General features: G+C 46.1%; 1 protein-coding gene across 1 annotated transcript in view; it reads left to right on the forward strand.

The window, feature by feature from the left end:
* LOC120723590 (ribonuclease inhibitor-like) overlaps nucleotides 1-18,681 on the forward strand; it is a 37,725-nt gene that overhangs the window by 7,706 nt on the left and 11,338 nt on the right. The window contains exon 4 of the mRNA XM_040015120.1: nucleotides 3,606-3,779. Within this exon, the coding sequence (XP_039871054.1) occupies nucleotides 3,606-3,779 (174 nt within the window). The remainder of the gene's footprint in view (nucleotides 1-3,605; nucleotides 3,780-18,681) is intronic.

Here is an 18,681-nt window from a genome sequence, read left to right on the forward strand (position 1 = left end):
ATAAAGACCTGGATGACCGCTAACTTTCTGCTTCTTAATTCACATCAAACTGAGGTTATTGTACTCGGCCCTGAAAAGCTTAGAAATATGGTATCTAACCAGATTCTTACTCTGGATGGCTTTACCTTGGCCTCCAGTAACACTGTGAGGAACCTTGGAGTCATTTTTGACCAGGACATGTCCTTCAACGCACATATTAAACAAATATGTAAGACTGCTTTCTTCCATTTGTGCAACATCTCTAAAGTTAGAAATATCCTGTCTCAGAGTGACGCTGAAAAACTAGTTCATGCATTTATTACTTCCAGGCTGGACTACTGTAATTCATTATTATCAGGAAGTCCAAAAAACTCGCTGAAAAGCCTTCAGTTAATCCAAAATGCTGCAGCAAGAGTCCTGACAGGGACTAGAAAGAGAGAGCAGATTTCTCCTGTATCGGCTTCCTGTTAAATCCAGAATTGAATTCAAAATCCTGCTCCTCACATACAAGGTCTTAAATAATCAGGCCCCATCTTATCTTAATGACCTTGTAGTACCATATCACCCTATTAGAGCACTTCGCTCTCGCTCTGCAAGCCTACTTGTTGTTCACAGAGTATTTAAAAGTAGAATGGGAGGCAGAGCCTTCAGTTTTCAGGCTCCAAAAAGATATTTGGAGTTTTTCTGTTGTATTATTGTAGGTTCTTTACCTTACAATATAAAGCACATTGGGGTGACTGTTGTTGTTATTTGGAGGAATTAAAAAAAAAACTTTTTTACTTGAAATTCTTTCATTTATTCTACATATTTATTCATTACTGGCTCCATAGTGTTGTTTATGTAATATGTGAAATGTTGCTAGTATTGATTTGGTGCTGTATAAATAAACACAATTAAATCAAATGTGTCTCTATAAAACCTGCCCTCAGTTATAACCCAAGTGTCAGGGCTCAATGGCTCATGAAAAGGAATGGAGTCAAGCACAGAACCAAAAAACGGAGGCTGAGTGACTTTTAACAGAAATGTATTTTACTAGATTTCTCGACGGAGAAAGCTGAATCACGGCTAAATTAAACAGCAAGCGAGGTATTATGAGAAGTGCAGAGCTGAGGCCAGAACATAAGCTGAGGCAGGTCAAAGGAACAACAGGGGCAGAATCGGGCGAATAGAAACTATCCAGGATCACTGGAACAAAGGAGATAATAATCAGAGTGGTCCACAGTGTAGTGAATGAGTCCAAGATTTAAAAACTAAGAGGTGTTACGTGGCTGCAGGTGGAGATCAGCTGGAGGAGGAGATGAATTAAATCTGGGTACAGAGTGAGATGTGGGTGCATAGGGAGGCAGGCAGCTGAGGATGGCAGTTTGCAAGAGTGAGTTTTCCCAGCAGTGGCAGGGCAGAATCCTGAGGCGTGACTTATGGCGAGAGTTGGAAGATATATCCAGGTGCCGACTAGGGAACAGGAAAAGAGGGTTACGCGAAACAAGCTGAGGAGCACAAGAAAAAATGTGAGGCAGAGAACTGACTGTGGTAAGCACACAATCTGGAGAAGGTTCATTGTGAGTGCTGCTCATGAATACTGCCGGAGTAATTGGCAACAGGTGAGGAGCAGGGAGGAGTGAGGAGGGCTCCACCCAGGGGAGGAGAGCTGATGCTGTGGAAAGTTACTCAGACTCACCAGGATCATGACACCAAGAGTCCAGTGAACTGAACACATAACCACAGTAACCAGAATGCAGTTTTCTCATTTGTGTCATTTGCTGTTTATTCATGCAGAGATTCTCACTGAGTGTCAGCTCAAACTCAAGTCAGACCTGAAGCAGAAGTTCCAGTGTGTGCTTGAGGGGATTTCTACAACAGGAGACCCGACCCTCCTGAGTCAGATCTACACAGAGCTCTACATCACAGAGGGAGGGACTGCAGAGGTCAATGACGAACATGAGGTCAGACAGATTGAAACAGCATCCAGGAAACCAGACAGACCAGAAACAACCATCAGACAAGAAGACATCTTTAAACTCCCACCTGGAAGAGATAAACCAATCAGAACAGTGCTGACAATGGGAGTGGCTGGCAATTGGAAAACAGTCCTAACACAGAAGTTCACTCTGGACTGGGCTGAAGACAAAGCCAACCAGGACATCCAGTTCATGTTTCCATTCACTTTCAGAAAGCTGAATCTGCTGAAAGAGGAAAAGTTCAGCTTGGTGGAACTTGTTCATCACTTCTTTACTGAAACCAAAGAAGCAGGAATCTGCATCTTTGAAGACTTCCAGGTTGTGTTCATCTTTGATGGTCTGGATGAGTGTCGACCTCCTCTGGACTTCCACAAAACTACAATCCTGACTGACCCTAGAAAGTCCACCTCAGTGGATGTGCTGCTGATAAACCTCATCAGGGGGGAACTGCTTCCCTCTGCTCGCCTCTGGATAACCACACGACCCACGGCAGCCAATAAGATCCTTCGTGACATTGTTGACATGGTGACAGAAGTCAGAGGGTTCACTGACCCACAGAAGGAGGAGTACTTCAGGAAGAGATTCGGAGATTCGGAGCAGGCCAGCAGCATCATCTCCCACATCAAGACATCACGAAGCCTCCACATCATGTGCCACATCCCAGTCTTCTGCTGGATCACTGCTACAGTTCTGGAGTTTGTCATGAAGAACAAAGAGAGCGAAGATCTGCCTAAGACTCTCACAGAGCTCTACCTACGCCTTGTGCTATTTCACCTAAAAACGAAGGACATCAAGTATGATGGAGGAGCTGAGACAGATTCATGCAGGAAGATCATTGAGTCTCTGGGAAAACTGGCCTTTGATCAGCTGCAGAAAGGAAACCTGATCTTCTATGAATCAGACCTGACAGAGTGTGGCATCAATATCAGAGCAGCCTCAGTGTACTCAGGAGTGTTCACACAGATCTTTAAAGCTGATGAGTGCCACATGTTCAACAACGTTGTTTACTGTTTCGTCCATCTGAGCATTCAGGAGTTCTTTGCTGCTCTTCATGTCTATCTGACCTTCATCAACTCTGGAGTCAACCTGCTTAAGAAACAATCTCCTCTCTTTAAAATCTTCCAGAAAACACTTACTGTAAAAGACTTCTACCAGAGTGCTGTGGACAAAGCCTTAGAGAGTCCAAATGGACACCTGGACTTGTTCCTCCGCTTCCTCCTGGGTCTTTCACTGCAGACCAATCAGGATCTCCTATGCATGCTGACACAGACAGGAAGTAGCTCACAGACCAATCAGGAAACAGTTCACTACATCAAGAAGAAGCTCAGTGGGAAACTGTCTGCAGAGAAAAGCATCAACCTGTTCCACTGTCTGAATGAACTGGATGATCGTTCTCTAGTGGAGGAGATCCAACAGTCCCTGAGATCAGGACATCTCTCCACAGATCAACTGTCTCCTGCTCAGTGGTCGGCTCTGGTCTTCATCTTACTGTCATCAGATCTGGATGAGTTCGACCTGAAGAAATACTCCCGTTCAGAGAAGGCATTTTTGAAGCTGCTGCCAGTGGTCAAAGCCTCCAAGAAAGTGCTGTAAGTGAATCTATGAACAAATATGTTTAATAATGCTAGATGAATAAAATAATATGTCTCCATTGTTATTCTTCCTCAGGCTGAGAGATTGTAAACTCTCAAAAAGAAGCTTTGAAGCTTTGTCTGAAATTCTCAGCTCCCCATCCAATCATCTGAGAGACCTGGACCTGAGCTCGAACAAACTGCAGGATTCAGAATTGGATTTGCTGTGTGTTGGACTAAAGAGTCCTGACTGTAAACTTGAAACTCTCGGGTAAGGATACAGACTTTTTGACACTTTTTGACTCTTAAATCTGTAAGTTTATCTTGATGCGGAAGTTCAAAGTCAGCACAATTTTCCTTTTAAGTTCCTGAGTTTATATTTTTGACTGTCAGGTTGTCTGGATAGATGTTTTTATTTTATTTTTTTACTTGTCCCTAAAGTCAGAACTAAACCCACATGTAGATGACTTTCTGTTACTGGAGCAGCCTTCCTGAAGACAGCGGTGTGTTTTCATGCTTTTAAAGCCAAACTCACCTTTCAGACCTGGCTTTCATTTATTATCTATTTTTGTTTGTTTATTATATATTTATTTCTACTGTTTAACTACTGCTCACATCTTTTATCCTCCTTTTTAATTGTTCATTTCTTTTTACCCAGTGTTTCTATATTGCACTTTGTATTTGTCATCTATATTTATCATGCACTACTTTGCTCATTTATTGTTTGGTTTTAATGTTATTAAATTCCGGTTCTTTTGGTATTCTTTACGGCCAAAAAGACACGGCTCAAAAGTGGTCTTTTTACTTTTTAAGTTATTAAATTTGTAAATGTAGTGATTTGTGTGTGTGACAGAGAGGCACTGCCAGGGATTTTTGACACAAGTTGTTCTTGAAAAATCAGTCTGTGAAGGTTCTCAGACATCCAGGTCATCGTAGTCTAAGAAGCTTGGAAAGAAAAGCGTCTGGACTTCTTTAAGTTTCCTTGAAGATGTTTCACCTCTTATGAGAGAAGCGTCTTCAGTTCTAAGAGTCAAATGGTGGAGTGGGGCAGTCAGTGAAAGGGCAATGGTGGTGGCTCAGGGTTTGTATGTTTGGGGGGTTCAGAGGGAAAAGATGAATGCAGGTCTGGAGTTGCTGTGTGAAAGCAGGGAGTGAATATGATCAAACATGAGTGTCATGAAGCCTGTTTGCAGTTATTTGCACTGTTTTCCACTCTGGATGTTGTTTCTGTTCAGCTGTGAGTATAAAAGGCTTCATTCTACAAGCTGTTTGTGTTAGTTGTTCAATAGAAACATTATTTGGTGCTCAAAGGAGCTTGCAAAGAAAAGCGTCTGGACTTCTTTAAGTTGCTTGAAGACGTTTCACCTCTCATCCGAGAAGCTTCTTCAGTTCTAAGGTCAAATGGTGGAGAGTCCCAGATATAAACCTAGTGGGAGTTTCCCCCCACAGAGGGACAAAAGGACCCCCTGATGATCCTCTAATCGCCTGAGCCAAGGTGGGAAACTGGGTGTGGGTCCCAGTCAGCCAGAGTTTCGGGTGTGTTCATTGTGAAACCTGGCCCCACCTTATCATGTGAATTCCTGAGGTCAGATGGCCCAGGATGTGAGTGGGCGTTAAGGCGTCTGGGAAGGGATCTCAAAACTGGATTATAGATGGCAGACAGTTGGTGTCGTAAACCCCCGCCTTTGTTCAAAGAAGACCCTACACCACTGGGCAGAACATGTTCCCTCTAAGCCTGAAGGGAAAAAGAAGGAACACACACATGTAAAGGAAGCACTCAAAACGTGCGGCTATCCTAAATGGGCGTTCTTAAAGTCAGCAAAGAGGCACAGAAAAGAAGATCAGACACCAGCGATGGAGGACAGACGCAACAACATTGTCATCCCCTATGTAGCCGGCGTATCAGAGAAACTCAGGAGAGTTTTCTCCAAGCATGACATCCCAGTGTATTTCAGACCCAGCAACACGCTCAGACAAAAACTGGTTCACCCGAAAGACAAAACACCAAAACACAAACTTAACAATGTGGTGTATGCTGTACAGTGCAGCGAGGAATGCCCAGACCTCTACATTGGAGAGACCAAACAGCCACTTCACAAGCGCATGGCACAACACAGAAGAGCCACCTCCACAGGACAAGACTCAGCAGTCCATCTGCATCTTAAGGATAAAGGACACTCTTTCGAGGATGCCAATGTTCACATTTTGGACAGAGAGGACAGATGGTTTGAAAGAGGAGTGAAAGAAGCCATCTATGTCCACTGTGAGCGACCATCTTTGAACAGAGGCGGGGGTTTACGACACCAACTCTCTGCCATCTATAATCCAGTTTTGAGATCCCTTCCCAGACGCCTTAACGCCCACTCACATCCTGGGCCATCTGACCTCAGGAATTCGCATGATAAGGTGGGGCCAGGTTCCACAATGAACACACCCGAAACTCTGGCTGATTGGGACCCACGCCCAGTTTCCCACCTTGGCTCAGGCGATTAGAGGATCATCAGGGGGTCCTTTTGTCCCTCTGTGGGGGGTCACTCCCACTAGGTTTATATCTGGGACTCTCCACCATTTGACCTTAGAACTGAAAAAGCTTCTCGGATGAGAGGTGAAACGTCTTCAAGCAACTTAAAGAAGTCCAGACGCTTTTCTTTGCAAGCTCCTTTGACTACGATGACCTGGATGACTGAGAACCTTCACAGACATTATTTGGTGCTGATGTTGCACTTCTTTTAGTCACAACCAAAGAGTTTTTGAAGTCTGCATCAGACTGATTTAAATGACTTTTGAATATTACTTTAAATACTTAGATTTAAAGTTCTGAAAAAAGTTTAAATACAAAGATCAGTATTGTCTAATGTTTTGGCTGCAGTGTGTTTTTGCAGACAGGTATAACAGAACAGCTTTAGTGTTTAGATTTTTTAAACTTGAGTATGAACTTATACAAAATGCAGCAAGATATTAAAAAAAGGTTTGATTATAAAATCGACTATATTGGATTCATATTGATATCGGACATAAAAAGTGGCATCGTTCCATCTCTGCTTTGATTAGAGACCCAGCTCTAATCAAAGAGGTGGTCCGCTTGCCTCCGCCCCAGAGAGAAGGGTTACATCTCCTGGGTTTAGGTGTTTTCCAATTTGTCATCATTTTGAAAATTTACATTTCTTCAGTGTTGAGCAGCAGAAATGAGACTTTCCTGTCAGAGGTCATTTTTGAAAAAATGAGGAGAATCAACCATGAAAACCATGAAGCAACATGTGAACATGAGCTGATGCTGCTGAAGTGAAGCAAAGTTACAGAGGTTTGATTACAGACACAGCTGAGAGTTTGTAATCTGTCATCATTTTAAAAAGTTTCCATGGAACAGCAGAAATGAGGCTTTACTGTCAGAGGCCGACAGCACTGAACACAACAGCAGACTGGTGGCTAATAAACAGTGAATGATGCAGAAACAGATGTTTGAAGCTGTTCTTGGAGTACACTGAGAGAGAGAGAGCTGTGCAGGCAGGAACAGCCAAAGTCAGAGAGAATTCATGAGCATATTTATCAAACGTGAAGCAGAGTTTGGATCTTCTTTTGCTGCTGCTTCACTCAGTTTTGGTTGGAGACAGATGAAACCTGCAGCTTCAGGATCTGTGAGCTGTCCGCTTTCAGCCCCGACGGCGTGTCCGTGTACGTGCCGTGGAGTGAACGATCCACGCTCTGTGTTTCCATCTTTGTGTGTTTAGCTGCTCTCATTTACTGTTTTAGCTGTTTGCTGCTTGTTGAAATAGTTTGTGAGCTTTAACCTGAGATTCTGGCAAAATACATTTATATTAAACATTGATTCAGGATTGAATGAATCAACATCGTTTTATTCAAATTAAAACCATTTAAATGGGAACATGAATTTTTACAGCCGCCTCTAATGCTGGGTAATGTCAGCTGGTCCATGTGCAGCTGGCTGTGAGGCTCAGGGAGCGTCTACAAAGTGCAACACTGAAAGAACATCATCCATAAATATTGAGTAATAACTGGACTCTCATACAGCGAGACTCAAATGCCTTTAAACATCAGCTTATCCTGCTGATCCAAGTCCAACACTGAGTTTGTAAAAACATGTTTGTCAATCATTTTGTTTGGTTTCTGAGGAAAATGATTCAATAAGTTGCTGCTAATACACAACATTTCATCATATTTCCTCATAACCCTTGATAGGTTTGTAGCCTGAACCTATTCGCTGGAACGTTGAAGACAATATAATTACACAGCAAGCAAGACACGAAGTAGGCAAAGTTCTTCATGTTTCTCGTGCACGGGAAAGACCGGACAAATGCCGTTCCTTCGCTTGACCCCAGTTGCTCTCGTCCATTCCCCCGTAACACTGCTCTTTTATTGAGGTTACATGAATATGCATAGGTTCATTAACATATGACGTCTACATACAAACAAAGAGTACTGTGTGTGTGTGTGTGTGTGTAGGGGTGTGTGTGTGTGTGTGTGGGGTCAGAGTGTGACCCCATAAACGACTTCCTTTAACCTGCTGGTCTGGAAAATCAAACAGTTTATCTAAACAAAAGGCACTTAACCTAAAACAGACACAGCCACGTTTATCCTGCCATAAAACAATAAAACAAGGTACGACCTCTCTCGTGCTCCCAGAGTGCTCTCTAATACACACAAAGTTTGCAGACTATCACTACACAATTGATTATACACCTCTAAGCATAAATGACAATCAACAATACAAAACCTAACATTCCCCCCTTTTGACAATTATGCTAGAAAAGTTCCCAGTTATGAATACCTCATGTCTGACAGTTTCAATGCAAACATTTTTATACTCAGCATATGTCAAATCACCCTAGATTACTGAAAAAGTACACAGTTTAACAAATGTGTTAGCAGTTATCCCATTCCTCATTGATCTCATCCAATGGTAAGCTGCATCCTATGAGCAAACAAATGAATTGTTAATTTAATAGTTAAAATAAAAAAGTAACATTTTCAACGACATCTTGGTGATGCTTCCTCCGGGTGTGCACATCACATGTCTCTCTGCAGAGTGGTTTGAGTTCTGCAGGGCGTCATGAATGTCTCTTCCAGTTGTTTCCATCATTGTCCATAGGACCAGAGTCCAAATGTATGTAGAATAGACATTCAAACATACCAGTTGGTTTTGTTGTTTGTCAACATGGGTCTCAGCTATCTCCAAAGCTGCAGACCTCTCAGCACTCTAGTTTTATGGCCTCTACCAACCCCCATCACCTCACTTCAGGCCTTCATCTTGTGAGGGGGATATTTATGAATCCTCCATTGTCCATGCTCTGCAGAAACACACCTCTCTGTGAAAAGGGTGCTGGGTTCAGTTATCTTACTGCTGCTATGATCCCAGCAGCCTTCAGAGTGTCATCGTATGCACAGTATAGTGGCACAGCATTAGGTGATGGTCATAGGAAACTGCTGTCATCACCACCATAGCTTCTGGTTCCTGTGCTTTCACAGAATCATGATGTCATCCTTAGACTCCCTCTGTGCTGTCGATGGAGCTTGGCACGCTCCCCTCATCCTTCAGGTGTCCGTCTGTTGTCCACAATCTCCTCTGTTGGCCTCTGGAAATCCCCCTTGGCACAGCTCTCATTCCAACGCAGTTTCATGGTCCTTGCTGTGGCTCCAAAGTCTGATCTCATGATGGGCCCCAAACAGCTCGACCTTTGACCTCAACCACCGCCTGGGCTGTCAGCTATGCCTGGAATGGTTCTTGCTTCTCACTGGGCCTCTTAAGATTTCTCAGGAGATCCCTTTCAGCAGACTGCTACACCTATATTTCCTTGCTAGGAGGAAAAACATCTATTTGGAGAGCATCTCAACAATCATCAAACCACATTCTTTAGTTCAGTGAACTTCACTTATACAGTAGGCCATCAAAGCCTCATCTGAACATGGATGCACCACTTGCATAGGTTTAATACCTGTAAATAAACGGTTAATCACACAAATCACTGCAACAATAATAGAAAGCATTATTTAATGTTACTCCTGGACCCCGCCCCCGACGCATGGACACTCCCATGAGTCAACTCATCAAACCTGGATCCCTGTCCTAAAGAAAAAGGTTAGCTAGATCATGTCCCAGGCAACAACAGGGCATCTCCGCTGGAGTAGCTCCGTAACCCTGCAATGAAAGATGTTAGCGTGTTTTGCATATGAAGTTGGCTTAACACCTGGCTCTGCCAGTAGCTTGCATACACACCATCATGGCCTGGAAAACAAAATCTGGAAGTAAAATCAAACTTCACACTTGTAAACAATTGTATCATATAAGTAATAAAGCATTCAACACCAGCAAGACAAGTGTCATGTGCAGGTTTTCTCAAATCAGTAAACTACAATTATTACCATAATTTGCCCCAGACATGGATCGTCCCATGTACTCAGTCAACATTAATGTAATCGGTGACTGCTCTTAAGCAAAGTCACTCCACTTATATATTACTATGGGCTCAAAAGTGGCCAGCAAATGAGCCCATATTAAACTATCCCATAAACACTGCTTCTCTTATTTGTTTTTCTCATGTCACTTGTCCGCTTCTGCCAAATCCTCTGTCACGGCCTGCGGGATCGGCAAGGCACTTATCAGCATCTCTCTCCCCCTCCCCTGTTTTGCCGGGGTGGAACTCATGGCGGGTTCACGCCCTCGGTCCACGCCCTCCCGGATCATGCACACCTGGGCCTTATCAGACCAGCTGGTATATCAGAAGGAGGAGATCAGCTGTTCAACGCTGGATTGCTGTGAAGACTCTAGTCAGTACACGTCGAGCCCTAGTTTCCCACTCTTCCGTCTCAGAAAGTTAACATTTGTCTCTCTGTTCTAGATTCCCCTGACCCGTCCCCGTGTTTCCCCGTGTGGAGTGTGTAAGAGGTGACTGGTCACTAGTGGAGAGAGGTTGGCGTGAGCGCGTGTGTGATTCCCTTGTTTTCCCTGGAGCCCTGGAACCCTGCCTCTCACATCTTGTATATAGCACTGTCCTCGCACTGTCTGTAAATACACATGGTGAAGATTTTGTGAATAAACCGTCTCTGTTAAAACACAACTCCGGAGTCCTGCGAGTGGATCCTCAGAGCAACCCGTGACAGTAACAATCCAGCCATACTATGGATCCAGCGGACTCAGCTCTGCAACCCACCCCTCCTCCAGAAGCCGTGTTGGAGCGACACGAGCAGATGCTACAACACATTAACCAACAGTTGCTCGCACTCACTCAGGCTCTCACTCAGCACATTCCGCTGCCAGGTCCCGCTATGCCCCCCTCGTCTGCTCCCGCACAGCCGCCAGCCCCGGAACTCTCCACGCCACCAGCCCCCGCTTCCGCGGAACCCCCGGAACGAGCTCTACCGTCACCGGAGCCATTCGCTGGTGAGTTCCACAAGTGTGCTGGTTTCCTAACACAGATTACGTTGCAGTTTAGGCAGCTGCGGCGAACGTATGAGAGTGATGGAGCTAAGATAGCCTTTTTCGTTCAGTTACTCCGCGGTCAAGCCTTGAACTGGGCTCAAGCTGTGTTACGAACTAGCCCGGAGATTACCTATGCTGATTTTCTCTCAAAGTTCAAAAGTGTGTTCGAAAGGGGCACCGGAGCTGAGGCAGCGGGCCACCGTTTGCTGAACTTAAAACAAGGAAGACGGTGTATGGCGGACTTCTCTGTGGAGTTTTGGACACTGGCTGAGGAGACTGGATGGGGGCAGCCTGCGCTGATAAGTACCTTATTGAACAATGTTTGTGATGAACTTAAGGGCGAACTGTTAATGAGGGAGCTGCCCAAGACTCTGTCGGAAGTGATCACCTTATGTGTTAAAGTTGATGAACATTTGAGGGCGCGTCGCCGCGCCAGCAACTACGGTTCCCAGAGGCCTCTGGGGCGAGCGGAGTCAGCTTCCGGCGGAAGCGGAGGTAGCGATCAGGAAGTGGACCGCGGCGACGAGCAGGAGCAACCCATGCAGATCGGACGCTCCCAAGTCTCCCCGGAGGAGAGGGCATGCAGATGGCAGTCCGGTGAGTGCTTTTACTGCGGCCGCAAGGGCCATCTCGCCAAGGTCTGTCCTGCTCGGCCAAAAGACCCCGCCCGCCGGATACGGGTGGGCGAGGTCTCCTTCTCACATTCTCCTCCACGCTTCATGCTAGCCGCTAAAGTGACTGTCCACTCTGCCTCTCACTCTCTTCAGGCGCTGATTGACTCTGGGGTGGAGCAGAGCTTCATGGATGCTTCCCTGGCTCTCAAACTTAAGATTTACACACGGGCATTACCCCACTTGTTGCGGGTCACCGCTTTAAACGGTCAACGTCTTCCCGACGTAACTCATGTTACAGAACCCGTGTCCCTAACGCTGTCTGGGAATCACACTGAACTGTTGCAGTTTTACGTCTTTGAAGCCCCTCTCACGCCCCTGGTGCTAGGATTTCCATGGTTACGCCAGCATAACCCCGTGCTCGACTGGAAGGAGGAGAGGGTTCAGGGGTGGGGGGAGGAGTGTCACATGACCTGTTTGACAGCAGCTACTCCCGTTAAAGCAGCTAACCCACTACCACACGAGCCCCCTGACCTTTCAGCTATCCCGTCAGAGTATCATGATCTCAAGCAAGTATTTTGTAAGGACCGAGCCCGCTCTCTTCCTCCTCATCGCCCGTACGACTGCAGTATTGATTTGCTCCCGGGTGCACTTCTTCCCACTAGTCGCTTATACAGTCTCTCTCAACCTGAACGTGAATGCATGGAGAAATATATTAATGAATCCTTGGCTGATGGACTGATTCGCCCCTCTTCATCTCCTGTGGCTGCCGGGTTCTTTTTCGTCACTAAGAAGGATAAAAGCCTTCGGCCATGTGTTGGTTTCTGGGGCCTCAATAACATTACTATTAAGAATAAATACCCTCTGCCACTCTTATCCTCTGCCTTTGAACTCCTGCAGGGGGCGACCATTTTTACTAAGCTCGATCTGCGGAATGCTTACCACTTAGTCAGGATGAGAGAGGGTGACGAGTGGAAAACGGCCTTCAACATGCACCGGGGCCATTTTGAATACTTGGTCATACCGTTTGGACTGACTAATGCTCCAGCTGTCTTTCAGGGTCTAGTCAATGATGTTCTCCGAGATTTCATCGATCGTTTTGTGTTTGTGTACCTTGACGACATCCTCATCTTCTCCCACTCTCTCTCGGATCATGTACACCACGTCAGACAAGTCCTGCAACGCCTCCTAGAGAATCGGCTGTTTGTTAAAGGGGAGAAGTGCGAGTTTCATGTGAGTACTGTGTCATTTTTGGGCTACATCATCGAACAGGGCGATTTAAGAACCGATCCAGCTAAGGTACAAGCAGTCTTAGACTGGCCCACTCCGCCTAAGCAGCTTCAACGGTTCCTCAGTTTTGCAAACTTTTATCGGAGGTTCATTCGTGACTACAGCAAGATTGCTTTGCCACTAACCCGTTTAACTTCCCCTAAGATACCTTTCTGCTGGGATGATCTGGCTCAGGAGGCTTTCTCCCGGCTAAAGAAACGCTTCGCGTCGGCGCCCATCCTCCGGCAACCGGATCTCAAGCGGCAGTTCATCGTGGAGGTGGACGCCTCGGATGTAGGGGTCGGAGCAGTTCTCTCCCAGCAACTAGAGGGTAAGCTCCACCCTTGTGCTTACTTCTCCCATCGTCTCTCTCCTGCAGAGCAGAACTACGACATCGGGGACAGGGAGCTGTTGGCAATCAAACTCGCCCTGGAGGAGTGGCGCCACTGGCTAGAGGGCGCAACAGAACCCTTTGTGGTATGGACTAACCACAGGAACCTCGAATACATCCGGTCGGCTAAGCGACTAAACGCCCGACAAGCCAGGTGGGCTCTGTTCTTTACCAGATTCTGCTTCACCATCACCTACAGGCCCGGCTCCCGGAACGTGAAACCCGATGCCCTTTCCCGCCAATTCACCGCCTCAGAGGACCCCACCCGTGAGGCTCCCATTCTCCCTCCCACATGCGTTATCGGAGCCCTGTCGTGGGAGATCAAGTCTGCCATACGGGAGGCCCAGCGGGCGGAACCGGATCCAGGTACTGGTCCCCCGGGATTGCTCTTTGTTCCCACGTTGGTTCGCTCACGAGTGCTACAATGGGCCCACGGCAGAAAACTCACCTGTCATCCGGGCATTCATCGCACCGTCACCTTCATCAAGCGGTTCGCCTGGTGGCCTACACTGGCCAAGGACGTCCAAGACTTCGTCGCTGCCTGTCCAACCTGTGCCCAGAATAAGCCTGTCAACCAGCCCGCTGCCGGCCTACTTCATCCCTTGCCTACGCCAAGCTGCCCCTGGTCCCACATTGCGGTTGACTTTGTCACTGGTCTTCCGCCGTCATCGGGTAACACAGTCATCCTCACCGTTGTCGACCGTTTTTCTAAAGCTGCCCACTTTGTTGCTCTCCCCAAGCTCCCCACTGCCCTGGAGACCGCCCGGCTTCTGTCAACCCATGTGTTTCGCCTCCACGGGATCCCTGCTGAAGTGGTCTCGGACCGAGGCCCGCAGTTCACATCACGTGTTTGGAGGGAGTTCTGCGCCTCCTTGGGGGCCCGGGTCAGTCTCTTATCGGGTTTTCATCCGCAGACCAACGGTCAAGCGGAACGGGCCAACCAAGAACTCAAAGCGGCTCTCCGTTGCTTGACGTCCACTAATCAGACCACCTGGAGTGAGCAACTGACGTGGGTGGAGTACGCTCACAATAGCCTTACCTCGTCGGCCACAGGCGTCTCCCCGTTCGAGGCCTCCCTGGGGTACCAGCCTCCCCTGTTCCCTACAATCGAAGGTGAGCACTTTGTGCCCTCTGTTCAGCAGCACCTGCGGCGGTGTCGGCGCGCGTGGCGGGCCGCTAGAGCTGCCCTTCTTCGCACGGCGGACCGGAACAAACAGCAGGCGGATCGCCGCAGGACCCCGGCTCTGGCCTACTCACCTGGACAGAAGGTTTGGCTCTCGACCCAGTATGTGCCTCTCAGAACGGAGTCGCAAAAGCTCTCCCCCGCCTTCATTGGCCCGTTCGAAGTGGACTCCGTTGTTAACCCCGTTTCTGTGCGTCTCAAGCTCCCCAGGACCATGCGTATCCACAACGTGTTTCATGTCTCGCAAGTCAAACCTCACTGTTCCAGTCCTCTGTGCCCTCCTTCCGGACCCCCTCCGCCCGCCCGGGTCGTCGCTGGCTGTCCGGCCTTCTCCGTGTCTCGGATTATGGACGTCAGGCGCCGGGGCCGTGGCCTGCAGTATCTTGTGGACTGGGAGGGCTATGGCATCGAGGAGCGTTCCTGGGTCCCGCGGGCGGCTCTGCTGGACCGGGCCATGGTTCGGCAGTTCCATGGGGCTCACCCTGAGAAGCCTGGGGGTCGCCGGGAGGCTCCCGTTGGAGGGGGGGTACTGTCACGGCCTGCGGGATCGGCAAGGCACTGATCAGCATCTCTCTCCCCCTCCCCTGTTTTGCCGGGGCGGAACTCATGGCGGGTTCACGCCCTCGGTCCACGCCCTCCCGGATCATGCACACCTGGGCCTCATCAGACCAGCTGGTATATCAGAAGGAGGAGATCAGCTGTTCAACGCTGGATTGTTGTGAAGACTCTAGTCAGTACACGTCGAGCCCTAGTTTCCCACACTTCCGTCTCAGAAAGTTAACATTTGTCTCTCTGTTCTAGATTCCCCTGACCCGTCCCCGTGTTTCCCCGTGTGGAGTGTGTAAGAGGTGACTGGTCACTAGCGGAGAGAGGTTGGCGTGAGCGCGTGTGTGATTCCCTTCTTTTCCCTGGAGCCCTGGAACCCTGCCTCTCACATCTTGTATATAGCACTGTCCTCGCACTGTCTGTAAATTCACTTGGTGAAGATTTTGTGAATAAACCGTCTCTGTTAAAACACAACTCCGGAGTCCTGCGAGTGGATCCTCAGAGCAACCCGTGACATCCTCCATATATTCGTTTAGAAAAAACAAACATTAACAATACACATTGACCGTTGTCAGACGCAGGTCGACAGGTTCCAGAGGTGCCATAAAAAGACCATAAAGTTAGCCATCCATAGCTGTGGAAAAAGTGACACTAGCTTTCAACACAGGAAATTTCTCACATGTTATTCACATCATCAAAGTAACCTTCACATTTCCCCAACAACACAGTGTAACAGCATCACCACTCATAACCTGTAGACACAGTTTTCTTCACACATAAACCCAGAAATCCTGTAGTAGGAAACAAAACATCAACTAGCTGTCCTGGTATAAATCACGTGATCAAACCACATGAAGAACTGTAATGCTGTAGAAAAGAAATGCAAATGTTAGCGCTGCGCAGATGCATACACACTTTCTCACAGTGATCTCTGTGAGCAACACAGGATGGTGAATAACACCCCTGGTAGATGCACAGACACAGAAAGTGGCCCTTAAAAGGTTAAATGATCACGCAACCTCGAATGTTGTTGTCATCTTTCTGCTCCTGTAAAAGGAAACACACATAGATTCATCTGCACCTTTGTCAGGTGGGGTTAACTTCACAAAGTAGTGTTACATCAGTAAAGTCTTGACAGCTTTTGTCAGCTTTTACCAGTCAGTCAGTTTTTTTTCCCTTTTACTCATTCATTCATTCATACATTCATTCTTTCTTTCTTTGCTGACAGTGGAACCTATCGTCGCATTTAGTTTCCACTCTCAGCAAAATGACATCATTTCAAAAAGAAAAAGAACTTTAGCTCGGATTACATCGCTGAATCCTTTTTAGGCTGGGACTCTCTTTTTCTAATTGTCCCAAATAAGTGGCTTTCTCCAGAGCCCATTTTAATGTGGAGAAACTCACTTGTAACAATTTCCTCGACGACGTGTCGTACAGCGCTTTCTGTTCTAATCATGCAGATCTGCTCAAACGACAGAGATTATCGAACAAAACTTTCAGTGCACTGTGAAAGTATCAAAATAAAAAGGCCTTGTTAAGTCATGACACAAGCTCCTCATCTCCGGAGGGTAAATCATACCATTAGCATGGTTTATCATACCATCATACTAATTGGCAGGCTCAACTTCACAACAAAAGAAAAAATCATCAGCTAGATTCACTCCAAACCAACCATCAGCTGCACAACACACAACATAACCCTAATGTCTTATTAGCTATGAGTTTAATCCCCAGGTCTGTGCTCTTCACTCATTTAGGCCACAGATTTTATTCAGTTTTCCTTTTTCCCTTCATCATAAAACATGTGACATGTTGTCATGCACTTCACAAAAGAAGTTTGTTCTGACGTATTCAGAGTTGTGTATCTAGGTACAGGATTCACTCGCACATCAAAACAGGAAACTCAGTGTTTTAGAGTCTCCACTCAACACACAACAAACTCCAACACATCCCATTCACTCGTGCTAGAATTCAGTCACCTTTCATTAATCTAAGAACGATCAACTAATTTGCATATCAGCTATTAACCCACTAAGATGACAGGACAACAGAAATGCATGTTCAAAATGTTATCACAAAAATAGAATTTCCCTCATACAGTAAATTACTTGTGCTGCATCAATCAAGCAGCAAGCATCTCCCAATTTACTATATCAACAACTAAAGTTATTGTCTTTTCTGATCACTGGTTGGTCAAACCAGAATCTTTTTTTTTTTCCCACAAAAGTTAAATTGTTGTCCTGCAACCTAGAGAGTTAATTGTCAGCATTGGATAAATTCAGTATTTGATAACAAGTGTCTGTTAAATTCACACTATTTTAACACTGATGAAAGATAACAAGCTGATCTTCATTGCATGGGTGTTTGTGTTATTAGGCAGGTTTAATCAATGTCTGTGGAGCTGCATCTCCAGCAGGGCATGTTCTTAAAGCTGCCTTTCCTACACACTTCTCTGCTATTATTTGATAATTTCTTAACTAATGTGCTATGAGTCCACTGGTCTTTGCATCACACAAGGTGACTTGGACAAGATGATAAACAGACTCACATGCTTAAGATGTTGTCTAATCTTCATGAGTTATTTTGTGTTTGGAAGTGTTAGTAAGGTTAATGCATGTTCTGCTTGTGTATGTGATTTTGTATGTTTCTATTTTCGCAGTGTTTCAGACTCCTTCACAATTTTCCAACTTAAGCAGTCAGTTTTCTTTTCCCCAGGTTTGCTAACCCAAATTTTGATTTCCCACATTAAATAATTCCTATGTGTTCTCACCTCTCCTCTCACTCCGTTGTCCTCTCACTCTGTTGTCCTCTCACTCTGTTGTCCTCTCCCACTTCAACAGTCCAACAGCCGGCAGTTCTCCTTCAGCTTTGTCCTGTGTCCCACTGTCTCTTCTTGCCATTTTACTCCAAAGGTGGCAAATGTCAAACTCCAACAGTCTCCTCAGTTCTCCTCAAACGTTTTCTTCATATGCATAGTGAAGTTGCAGCTTGTTGGAAACACAGTGCCATTCATCCGATCAGGCAGGATGATGGGTTTGCTCTTCTTCTCTGATGCTGTTTGTCCACACTGCTGCTGCTTGTTGGGACTCTTTGCTCAGGACTTTGCTGCTGTCTCTTTATCTGCCATGTTATTGCTCTTTGGAGCTGCATTCCTTGTCTTCAGGGAGGAGTGAGAGCTCGCTTGTGAGGTTGAGAGACACATGGTGCTGGAAATAAGTTAGCCAGAAACTTGGCCTGCATGTTTCCAATGATGTTAAACTATAACTTTCTTCCGACCACTGCATGTGGAGAATTGATTCAGGTCTGCTTTTCATCTGAAACATTTTCATTATTATCCTCACTGCTTAATCAACACACATCTCTCTCTCTCTCTCTGCTTTTGTGAACAGTCCTTTCTTAAAAGCAGAAAATGAAATTGTAGTTGTTCTTGGCTGATCAACACAAAACCTTTTTCCTATTATTATTTTTCATCTACAATATAAATTCTTTCTCTTTTTCACTCTTTTTTTTTCTAACCAATAGCTGATGACCTGCAGAATCACCGCTTTCACAATCAGAGGCAATTACTTTTACACAGCGCACAAAAACACTGCGACATCAGACACATTCACACTCACTTTGTCAGCTGCATAAATAAATCATATGGCTGATGATATGTGCCATGGTGATCCATAGGCACGATCACAAGTTTATTTAATTATTTTTAACCCAACAAAACAAATAAACAAAAACATGATG

The sequence above is a fragment of the Simochromis diagramma genome, unplaced genomic scaffold (assembly GCF_900408965.1).
Source record: "Simochromis diagramma unplaced genomic scaffold, fSimDia1.1 OVJJ01000684.1, whole genome shotgun sequence".
Classification (NCBI taxonomy): Eukaryota; Metazoa; Chordata; class Actinopteri; order Cichliformes; family Cichlidae; genus Simochromis; species Simochromis diagramma.